This window comes from Auxenochlorella protothecoides (assembly GCF_000733215.1).
Source record: "Auxenochlorella protothecoides strain 0710 unplaced genomic scaffold scaffold110, whole genome shotgun sequence".
Classification (NCBI taxonomy): Eukaryota; Viridiplantae; Chlorophyta; class Trebouxiophyceae; order Chlorellales; family Chlorellaceae; genus Auxenochlorella; species Auxenochlorella protothecoides.
This window is the reverse complement of record NW_011934381.1, coordinates 134,185-144,300: the sequence shown is the minus strand read 5'-3', so window position 1 is coordinate 144,300 and position 10,116 is coordinate 134,185. Positions and strand designations below refer to the sequence as shown.

General features: G+C 67.5%; 6 protein-coding genes across 6 annotated transcripts in view; 2 read left to right on the top strand and 4 right to left on the bottom strand.

Annotated features, from left to right (window-relative positions):
• Positions 1–2,041, bottom strand: part of F751_0676 (hypothetical protein) — a gene marked incomplete at both ends in the record, with an annotated part of 3,581 nt that extends 1,540 nt beyond the window's left edge. Inside the window, 4 exons of the mRNA XM_011402695.1 lie at positions 713–985; positions 1,094–1,148; positions 1,418–1,656; positions 1,925–2,041. Of these exons, the coding sequence (XP_011400997.1) occupies positions 713–985; positions 1,094–1,148; positions 1,418–1,656; positions 1,925–2,041 (684 nt within the window). The remainder of the gene's footprint in view (positions 1–712; positions 986–1,093; positions 1,149–1,417; positions 1,657–1,924) is intronic.
• Positions 2,042–3,438: 1,397 nt separating this feature from the next.
• On the top strand, positions 3,439–4,853 carry F751_0674 (Upstream activation factor subunit spp27; the record flags this gene model as incomplete). Its single annotated transcript, XM_011402693.1, has 4 exons — positions 3,439–3,568; positions 3,671–3,747; positions 3,874–3,941; positions 4,211–4,853. 4 exons carry the CDS (start codon positions 3,439–3,441, stop codon positions 4,851–4,853), a joined length of 918 nt encoding a protein of 305 aa, XP_011400995.1.
• On the bottom strand, positions 3,640–3,846 carry F751_0675 (hypothetical protein; the record flags this gene model as incomplete). Its single annotated transcript, XM_011402694.1, has 1 exon — positions 3,640–3,846. One exon carries the CDS (start codon positions 3,844–3,846, stop codon positions 3,640–3,642), a length of 207 nt encoding a protein of 68 aa, XP_011400996.1.
• Positions 4,152–4,991, bottom strand: F751_0673 (hypothetical protein; the record flags this gene model as incomplete). Its single annotated transcript, XM_011402692.1, has 1 exon — positions 4,152–4,991. One exon carries the CDS (start codon positions 4,989–4,991, stop codon positions 4,152–4,154), a length of 840 nt encoding a protein of 279 aa, XP_011400994.1.
• A 214-nt stretch (positions 4,992–5,205) lies between these two features.
• F751_0672 (Methylenetetrahydrofolate reductase 1) lies at positions 5,206–6,934 on the bottom strand (the record flags this gene model as incomplete). The annotated part of the gene is made up of 5 exons (XM_011402691.1): positions 5,206–5,394; positions 5,547–5,910; positions 6,192–6,313; positions 6,501–6,575; positions 6,713–6,934. 5 exons carry the CDS (start codon positions 6,932–6,934, stop codon positions 5,206–5,208), a joined length of 972 nt encoding a protein of 323 aa, XP_011400993.1.
• Positions 6,935–7,412: 478 nt separating this feature from the next.
• F751_0671 (hypothetical protein) lies at positions 7,413–10,106 on the top strand (the record flags this gene model as incomplete). Its single annotated transcript, XM_011402690.1, has 6 exons — positions 7,413–8,426; positions 8,647–8,946; positions 9,064–9,282; positions 9,502–9,591; positions 9,727–9,918; positions 10,086–10,106. 6 exons carry the CDS (start codon positions 7,413–7,415, stop codon positions 10,104–10,106), a joined length of 1,836 nt encoding a protein of 611 aa, XP_011400992.1.
• Positions 10,107–10,116: the final 10 nt, after the last annotated feature.

The window sequence follows — 10,116 nt, the reverse complement described above, 5'->3', positions numbered from 1 at the left end:
CCGCCAGGCGCGGCGGGGCGGGGCGGGCGCCGCGCGGCGTCGGGTCCAGCACAAAGCCCTGGAGCACGGGGCGCGATGCGTCCGGGCCCGTCGGCGCCATGCCCGCCGTGGGCGCCATGCCCGCCGCCAGGCCCCCGCCCGCCGCCAGGCCCCCGCCCGCCGCCGCCGACCCTCCGTCGGCTCCGACGCCGGCCCCCGCCCCGCGCAGGGGGGAGGGCAGCCCCGCCATCACCCGCCCGTAGTCGTAGGTGGGCTTGGGCGCCAGCGGCCCGCGGCTGCTCTCCAGCTGCCGCCACAGCTCCGCCGCCGCAGCGCGCTCCGGGTCCGGGGGCGAGGCGCCCAGGCTCGCGCCCAGCGCGGGCGGCACCGCCGCCGGGGTCTGCGGCACGCCCGCCGTGGGGTAATGCGCGCCCAGGCCGCCGCCCCAGGCCAGGGCCTCAAAGGGGCCCGGCCGCGTGCGCGGCGCGCCGCTGCCGCCCGGTTCCGTACCGCCGCGGCCGAGCTCGCCGCCGTAGCTGTAGCCGCTGCCGCCGCCGCCGCCGTACGCGGCCCCCTCGCCGCCGTACGCGACGCCCTCGCCGCCGTACGCGACCCCCTCGCCGCCGCTGCTGGCGTGAGAGTGCCCGCCGGAATGCGCGGCGTGCGCCGCGCCGCCGAGCTTGGCGCGGCCCGCCTCCGCCGCGCCGCCCTGCCAGGCCTCCGGAGCGTCCACGGCCAGGCCCAGGGGACGGGGCGCGGGGCGCAGGATCTCGCCCGTCCCCGCGGGGGACCAGCCCTCCCAGGAGCCGTCCACCTCCAGCTCGAGGCGGAGGTGGGCCGCGCCGGTGGGCACGTCATTGTTGGCCAGCACGCGGATGGGCGGCGAGGCGGCGTTGGCCAGCACTTGGCAGCCGTCGGAGTCGTAGAGCGCACAGACCAGGCGGAAGGTCTTGGCGCCCACGTGCGTCCCCGCCTCGTCAAAGGACAGGTACAGGAAGCGCGGGTCCTTCAGGTTGCCTGCGCCGTGGGCGGGGCGCGCGGCGGGCGCGCGCGAGGGGGAGCCCTCCTGCGGGCCCCATGCCCGCTTGCCCAGCTTGCCAAAGCGCTGGATCACGCGGATGACCGGGCCGGTGCAGCCCTTGCAGCAGGCGGAGCGCTGGACGAGGTACCTGGGTGGAGGGGTGGGGGAAGGGGGTGAAGGGAAGGGGGAAAGGTGTGTGTTCCGGCATAGAGGCCGCAGGGGAGGGTCCTGGCATCGCCAGGCCGCGATCCCACAACCCCATGCATGCCCAGGCAGGACTGGGGGCAGGCTGCAAGAGCTGGGGCCGGGGGCCGCCCACCTTCCACGACAGTGCACCCTGATGCGCTTGAGAACGACGACATGCGCACTCTCCCTTCCCATCCCTTCGATGTCCCATCCTGTAGCATGCCCGCTCACCACTGGTGCCACTGGTCGGGCGAGAGCGTGTGCGGCGGGCCGAGGAGCGGGGTGCCCCCCTCCCCGGCGTCGTAGCACAGGAAGCCGTGGAGCACAACCCTGCTCTGGTTGCTCAGCTCCAGGAGGTAGTTCACCGCCGACTCGCGGTACTCCTCGTTAAAGTTGTCGGTGCCCTGATTGGTGGCGTTGGTCACGGTCAGGACACGGGAGCCCCCAGCTTCACGGACGATCACCTCCACCTGTGGAGGGCAGGTCTGGGATGCTCTAACAAGGGGATGCACTGGTGTAGAGAGCTGTAAGGAACCCGGAGGGTGGGGTGCAGAGTCCCGAAGGTTGCGAGTGCCGCAGGATACGCCCCAATCATGCAAGCAGTCCATGCCCTATTCACACGATCCTGGCATTCAGCTGGGAGCATCTTTCCCCTACCGCCGCAGTCAAAAAGGCATCCCCGGCAGTGAAACAACCCCATCAAGAAAGCAATACTCGCCCGCCAGCGCCTGTCCCTACCTGGTTGTAAGACCATCGCCGTTTGCCCAGCTTGTAAGCGCGGACCTCGGCCTCCCCAGTGCCACTGTCCAAGTAGGACGGTGGTATCATTGTGGAGATGGGACACAGGAGCGGCATCCCGCCGAGGGGCGCGCTGGCTTGCCTGCAGGTGAAAGTGTTGGGTGATGTCAGCCATCTCAGACGGACACCTATCAGCGGAAGACCCGGCCCTAACAACACGAATCGCGGCACGGCCCCATGCCGGGGCAATAAGTATGCAGTCGGTCATCAGCCATGGCCTTCAATTACCTTTTCAACGCTATAGGAAGCGAATTTGGCTCTTGGCGACTCTTGATGTGCCCGTCGCCAGCACCCGCACGGTATCTGGTTTCTGCTGCAGATGTCCCGGTGCGGCTCCCTGCAGGGACTCAGCACCAGGCTAGTGGCCACAAGACGGTCCTCGCCGTAAGAAGGACGCCTGCTTGCCGGATCGGGGATAAAGGGGGTGGATAACAGGCCCGACCCAGGATGGGTGCATCCCACTGGCAGAAAACTTGGAGGGCACGACAATCAAGGCCACCAAGCCACAGCCACAAACCCCGCGCATGGCACCAAAAAATGTCAATTGGACTATCATGTGCAGATTGTGCTGCCGGAGTGCCTTCGTACGCCCCGATCTACCAGAAACGGAAGGCGCACCGGGCACACCACGCCCTCACCGGAAGTGCGCTGGTGAGCGTCTGGATTCTCTGGCCCGGCAATGACTACTGAAGAACCTTTCTTTGGAATTATTGTGATGATTTCCGGTTCGCCATGTCGGATGCGTCTCCCAGACTCCGAAGGGATCTTCTCTCCATCGCAAGATCCTGCAGCACTTCGGATTCTCGCAGCAGTCGTGCGCACAGACAAAGAATCAATTTGTTGTTTGGTTACAGCAGAGATGAGTTTGAAGGCTTACGAAAGCTATTTCAATGTCGAACAAGCCTCGTGACGGAATGCAATACCTCGGTGGTGTGATTCCTCCTTCGACCCTGGGTATCTCTCGCGCGCGACAAGGGATTCAGTCCACGAGACACGGGTACCCGGACGATATAACACGATCAAGCTCCCGGGACAGTTGTAGCGGATGGGATTACCATTGCCTTCTCAGAAATCCTGTCAATAAGTGGATGCAGGAGATGGATGGCTCACCACTACGGGAATCTGCTGTGGCCCAGGCAACTGCACCCACCACTGCTGCCAACGAATCTCAGAGACTGGCCGTAGATGCAGAGGCTCCGACCCAAACATACATTTCCCAATCTCAGCAAGAACCTAGCGGCGTAAAGAGGGAGGCCGTCGAGGCCCGAAGTCCGGACGAGCAAGCATCCTCATCGACACCCGGGGAGACCAATGCTCCCCCTTGCGTGTCCGATGCTCAGCCACCGCAGCCCTCGAGTACGCCGGTGAAGGTGCCTGAGCCACACGTGGAATGCTCCTCGGAGCCTTTGGAGTCCCCTGCAGATGCTTCTGGCGCACCAGACGAGCCTGGCAGCATGCCGAAAGCCTCTCAGGATGGGGGGGGCACGCAGGTGGATGTCCCCCCGTCCCAGCTCCCCACAGACGAGGAGATCACATACCGCCTCCAGGAATTGCTGACTGAGGTGGACTTGCAGTCCACCACAGGTGGGCCAGTCCTTGCGAACGAGACGCTTCAGCGTGGGGGTGCACCGTCATCACTGGCATGGCCGGGGCGCTCACCGCTTTCCTTTAGCATCCCCTTTGCAGAAAAGATGCTGCGGCGAAGACTCGAGCAGGAATTTTCGACGGACCTCTCTAGCAAAAAGGCCCTCCTGCGTGCAGAAGTGGGTGGTGGCAGGAACCCTGGCACTGCGGGAGCCCATGCGCTGCGAGAGGCTGGCTGGGTGCTGCGCGTGGGAATCCAGCGGAAGCCTGCTGACCATGTGATCCCACCCCCTGACTCATCGCAGGTGGAGGCGTACCTGTCATCACAGCCGGCCCCCCCGGGGAGCGAAGCGGACGAGGAGCCCACTGCCCGGTGAGCCCATGGGGGCCGGCTTCTTAAGGGTTTGCTGGGCGGCCGAGGTAGTCGCAGCGTGCAGCACAGTCGTCTCCCGGCCGCGCCTCTCCGACACTGTGCACCACCCACACCCCAGGCGTTGGTTGGAAACTGTGTGTTCCTTCTGCATTGCCACAGCCTGATGTGTGCCCCTACTGCCTTGGGCCCAGCCCCCTCCTCCCCTTCCCTCTATCTCTCAGACCCATGATCACCCCCCTTCCCCCCTACCCCTGGCGCTTTCCTGCCAGGAGTAAGAGGCCCCGCAACTCCGGCGCGGGGCTGGGCTGCGCGCTTTCCCCAGCAATGCAGGCCTTCCTGGGCGAGACCAGCCTGCCCCGGCCGCAGGTGGTGAAGCGGCTGTGGGCCTACATCAAGGAGCACGACCTGCAGGACCCCAAGGACCGGCGCCGCATCCTGCTGGACGACGCGCTGTCCACCATCTTCCCCGGCAAGTCGACGGACATGTTCAAGATGAACAAGCACCTCAGCCGGCACTGCTTCGTAGAGGACGCGCCCGGGGTGGAGGCCTCCGACGACGACGACGACGACGACGCAGGAGCGGGCTCGTCGAAGGCAACGCCGCGGCGCGTCAGGGCGCGGTCCGATCCAGGCCGCGCGGCGACGCCGGGCGAGAAGCGGGTCAACGGCTTCACCAAGCCCCTGCGCCTGTCCCCCGCCATGGCGGCCTGGGTGGGCGCCGGCACCGCCTCGCGCCCGGCCATCGCCAAGCACATGTGGGCCTACGTGAAGGAGCACGGCCTGCAGGACCCCGCCAACAAGCAGTTTGTGGTGTCCGACGCCACGCTGCGCGCGCTGACGGGGCAGGACCGCTTCAAGGCCTTCGGGTTTTCGGCCCTGGTCAAGCAGCACATCCTGGGCTACGAGGACTGACAGAGGCGGGTGCGCCTGGTTGTGCCCCCTCAAGAGCATGCACTGGCCCCGCCCAGAGGCATGACGTACGTCCCCCCGATGCGCGAGCGACTGCTGCGCTGCTCCCTGCAGGCCCTCCGCTGCGCTCCCCCTTGTCATGCCCACACCATTCCTCCCAGACCTCCACCCGCGCCCTTGCACCGCCTCGCGCGCTGTCCCCTCCCCTGACACCTGCGCCCGCCGATGCTCAAGTACCGACACCAGGGCAACAAGGGGCAAGGGGTGCTGCAAGGGGGGGCCGACCAGGCTCCTAAAATGCGGGCCCGGGCCTGCAGGTTCGGCCTGCTCAGCGTGCACGGCGTGGCCCCTTTCCTCAAGCAGTGGCCGCCAGACGCTGCGGCTCCTCCGCCTCCTCCGCCTCGGGCTCGACCTTGACGAGGCCCACGTGCTGCAGTATGCCCACCGCCGACTTCTCCAGATTCAGGGTGTACATGTGGATGCCGGGCGCGCCGGCGTCCAGCAGCCGCTGCGCCATGAGCGTGCCGAGGGAGATGCCGTAGGCCTGTGCGGGTGAGGAGGGCGGTGGAGAGGCGGGAGGTGAATCGGGCGGTGGGGCGCATGGGAGCTGTTGGGGGTGATGGGGTGGGGTTAGAGCCCCTCCCTCAAACACGACTCCACATTCCTCACTGCAGCTCGCTCCACCCGCCCACCCACCTTGATCGCCTCGTCGTTGTCCTTCAGCGCCTCCACGGTGGCCGCGATGTGGGCGGGCACCCGCGTCTTGCAGAAGGCGGTCATGCGCTTGAAGCCGCCATAGGTCATGAGCGGCATGAGGCCAGGCAGGATGGGCACGGCGATGCCCTCGACGCGGCAGTCACGCATGAAGGCGAGGAAGCAGTCGACATCATAGAAGAGCTGGGTGATGATGAAGTCGGCGCCGGCCTCCACCTTGGCCTTGAGGTAGGCCAGGTCGCTCCGGTAGTTGGCCTCCATTGCCACGGGATCGTCCACGATGAGGTCGGGGTGGGTCTCGGGGTAACCGCTCACGCAGATGCCAAAGTAATCGCCATACTCCTGCCTGTGGAGGAGTGAGAGGTGGGTCTGACGAGGGCAGGGTGGACCGGGGGGGTGCAAGCGCAGCGCATTTGGTGCGCGGGTGCAGGCCGGGGCATGGACCGCAGGGGCCAGACCAAGCGACACCAGGGAGCAAGATGCAGATTGTGTGTCTGGGCCTGGGGTTTGCGAGGGATGCCGGTTCCCAGAGTTTCCACAGGTGATGAGCAGCCAGCCACAGGCGGTCCCTTCCCCCCCTCACAGAATGCATGTCTGCACAACACAGAGCACTCTCCTGCTCCGCACCTGATGTACTTGACGAGGTCGAGGGCACATGCAAAACCGCCATCCACAGCAGTGAAGCTCGTCTCGCCCTTGGGCGGGTCACCTCGCAGGGCCAGGATGTTGCGAATGCCCATAGACTTGGCCTGCAGGAGGAGACCAGGAGTGGCATGGCTGGGTGGGTGACTGCCTGGAATCAGGCACTGGTGGATCCGCATTGGGCTCAGATACGTGAGAAGCGAGACCAGACGATGAAGCAGGGCATGCCAGCGGCTCGGCACCCCTCCTCGCTAGAACGCAGCGGGCAGCTGGACCCATGTGTACCAATCACACCTTCTCCAGACTCTCGTGCAGCTTCTCGATCGACATGTTGGTGCAGGTCAGGTGCATCATGGTGTTCATGCCGATCTGCAGGTGAGCGGCAGGTAGCCTCCAGGCCTTGTCAGCACAGCAATTTGATCAGGTCTGTCCCTGGTCTTGTCTCGTCCACTAGCACAGGGGCCGACCCAGCCCCGGGAAACGGATGCAAGCCTCCAAGTACTCACCTCCTGCTGCATGGCCCCTGCAACCTCCAGGGTGACATCAGCAGTGGAGCCCCCAGCTCCCCAGGTGATGTCACAGAAGGCGGGGCCCAGTTTCACCATCCGGCGCTGGCGCTCCTGCAGGTTTCGCACCCCCTCATCGGTCTTGGGTGGAAAAAACTCAAAGGAGTAGAAGGGCTGGCCTCGCTCGATGTAGGCGTTGAGCGTGTCGATGATCTTGGACATGGTGGGTGGAGGGTGTGGCACGGAGATCCCTGGAGGTCGTTCGGGGGGCACCGCTGTGCTACCTCGGATCTATGACAGACCTGACTCTCTATGTGAGGGCGAAGTTGCATGGCACGCTCGGGACCCCTCTGGGAATGCATGCATCCCAGATCCCTTGCATCGGTTCGCGCGCCCGCCCCGACAGTCCAGGACGATTTGCTGTGCAGCAGCTGGCGTCGAGTTTAAGGACAGGGATGCACCCATGCGCATCGCTGACTGTGCAAGAACAATCAAACCCACAAATCTGCAGTCACATGTCGACCATAAGGGTCATGGCTGGGAGTGCAGGCGGTCTGTGATCGGCCTGCGGACCCACCAGCAGGCGGCCATGACCATCGTAGTGCCTCCGAAGACTCTCCATGTCGTATTCGCGGGTCAGTCTGGCGATGTACACACGATCTTACACAGCTGAATGTACTTAGGTTGCTAGCATGACTCGATGTCGGCCGCTGCGACACACGTTCTCCACCCGTGGCCCCTCCCAGGCGATGACCCCCAAGATGTCGAGGCGGCCTTCTGTCTCCTGGCAGACACCCCCCCCTCACCCAGCGCCACGCTGCCCCACGTCCTGGAGTCCCACCACTACAGCAAGAACGTCCACGCCTACTGCATCCCCCTGCGCGCCGATCACGACGCATCCAGCAGCCTGGAAGCGGTGCGGGTCGAGGAGGCGGCCCGCCAGTGCAGCCTGCTGCTCCTGTGCCTGCGCTGCCAGGGCCTGGTGTGGGTTGCCCGGGGCTCCTCCTGGGTCGTGCGCCTGCTGAGCACGCTGCGCGTGCTCCAGGGCGCCAAGCTCGCGCTGGCGCCCAGCCTCCCCGAGCTGGTCCCAGGCGCGACGCGCCCGGCCCTACTCGTGCTCCTGCAGCAGCAGGGAGCAGCAGCACGTGACACGCGCCGCGCCGCGCCCTCCGACGCCGACTCCTCGGCGCTGGGGAGCGCGCTGCGGGTCTGCGGGACTCTGCGCTGCGCCGAGGCCGCCAGGTCGCTCCTGCGCCTCGGATCATGCACTCCCGCCGGCGCCAGGGCGCCAGGCGCAGCTCCAGCCCTGGTCCTCACGGTGCCTGCCCTGCACGTGCCTGCCCTGGAAAGGGCGGCAATGGCATTGGACCGCAAAGACAGGGAAGAAGACCCCCGGGCGCTGGCCGACGACGTCCTGCGCCACGTTGTGGCGGCCTGTGCCGAGGGCCTCGGGTCGGACTCCCAGGAACCCGGGCCAGCAACACACGACGGCCTGTCGGCGCTGCTGGAGGCCCTGCTGGACGCCCAGCCGCCGGAGGGGCGCGGCCCGAAGCCCGTGGTCCAGGCGGCGCAGTGGCTGGCGGCGTGCCACTATCCCGCCGCCCAGTTCTCCGCTGCACACTGCGGCCGGGCGGCCCGACGCGCCCTGGAGCTCTTCCTGCGCGAGATGGGCGAGGGGCTCGTGGATGAGGCCGCCTTCTCTGCAGCTTCCATGGTGAGGGGGCTGGGCTGGTGTGTGTGTTTGTGGCCCCCTCCGCCCCGCCCCTGTGTCCGGGTCGGCGCTGGAGAGGCGGGGGACGCTGCGCGTATCAAGGCCGCGGAACTCCCGTGGCAGCTTCGCTCCCCTCCCTGGGAACCGTCACCGTACCCTCATCATCATCATCATCACAATCAGCATCGTTTCCTCCTCTGACACCAACCCCGCCCCTGCACAGGCGGGACTGAGGGCGTACGATGCCGCGGCCAGGGGCCCCTGCAGGCCGCGCCTGCGTGCCGAGCTTGCGGCCGAGTTCGAAGCCACGTGGAACCGGGACCGGCGGCGGTGCGGGGCGGTGAGCCTGACCGGGGCTCGGTGCCAGCTGCCGATGCAGCCAGAGGGCCACGGGCACGCTGCCCCGCAACTCAAGCTCTCCACGCTGGATGGCATGCGCCAGCTGGCCCTGCCCGCGCCCTTCTCCGGCCGGGAAGTGGAGGAGGTGGCACGCAGGCTCAGGCGGGAGTGCACGCTGCAGCCGGTGTGGTCGCGGGGGCTGCGACTGGAGGAGAGCCCGGACCAGGGAGGGTCCGCGGCGTGGCAGGCGGGGAGCGGCGTGCCCGCGCCCGCCCCCGCCAGCGCGCCCCAGGCGCTGGAGGTGCACCTCTTTGCGCTGACGCAGGACGACGGGGCTGCCTCGGGCCTGCCACACTGCAAGCTGGTGGTGCAGTCCCCGGTCCCTGCGCCCGCCGAGGAGTTCCCCGCTCTGGGGCAAGCTGCGGTGGCCCCACCCCCGCCCGAACCAGAGGTGCTGGACTGGCCGGGACCCAGCGGAGTGCCACCCAGCGAGGCTGGTGACCTGCTGCGCGCGCCCACGGTGGGTGTGCTGCATTGCAGGCGGCTGGGGCCGGGGTTGCATGGTTGGTGCTGGGCCCATGGCCGCCCCTGCCTGCTGCAAGACACCTTGAATCGCTCCACGGCTTCCCAGCCGAGCGCTCGCCCCACCTGCTCCTCGGCAGAGCCCCGTCCCCCATCTGCTCCTCGCCCACGTTCCCCACCCCACCCCACCCCCCTCCCTCCCGTGCCTGATGCGCAGCCGGCGCCCATCCCGGGGTGGCGTTTCCGCCGCAGCGAGGGCAGACTGACCTACGGACTGATCTACGAGGCCCCCCACTCCGGGGACCGGGTGCGGCTGTGCCCCGCCACCCTCAGGCGCTGCCTGGCCAGCTCCCTGGACCGGGTGCGCCCCGTCGCCGGCCCCGTGCCGCGCCCCACCGCGGCCTCGCCGGGCCAAGGCCCTGCCACCGCATTGTTCTGCGAGGCGGGCGAGGCCACCGGTCTGGGGCCCGCCATCCTGCTCGGCAGCGCCTGCCCACTCTTCCTCCTGCTGGCAGGGGAGGGGCCGGACGCCGAGTGGTACCAGCTGCGCCGGCTGGTGGTCAACTCCAGCGAGGCTCGCCTGCTGGAACTACGCGCGCGGCCCCAGCTGCTGTGGGAGATGGAGGGAGGCCGGGTACGGCTCGCTCCGAGCGAGGCCACAGATGTCCCCCCGGGCCTGCACTCCTTGGCGCTGCCGTGGAGCTATGGCGGGCCCGGGAGGCCCCTTCCCTGGGCGGGCGAACGTGATATGGGACTCTGCGCCAGGCTGCTCCCAGAACCGATCCTCCCCCGGACCTTCAGGAGGGCAGCGTCCTTGCCTGACATCTCCCGA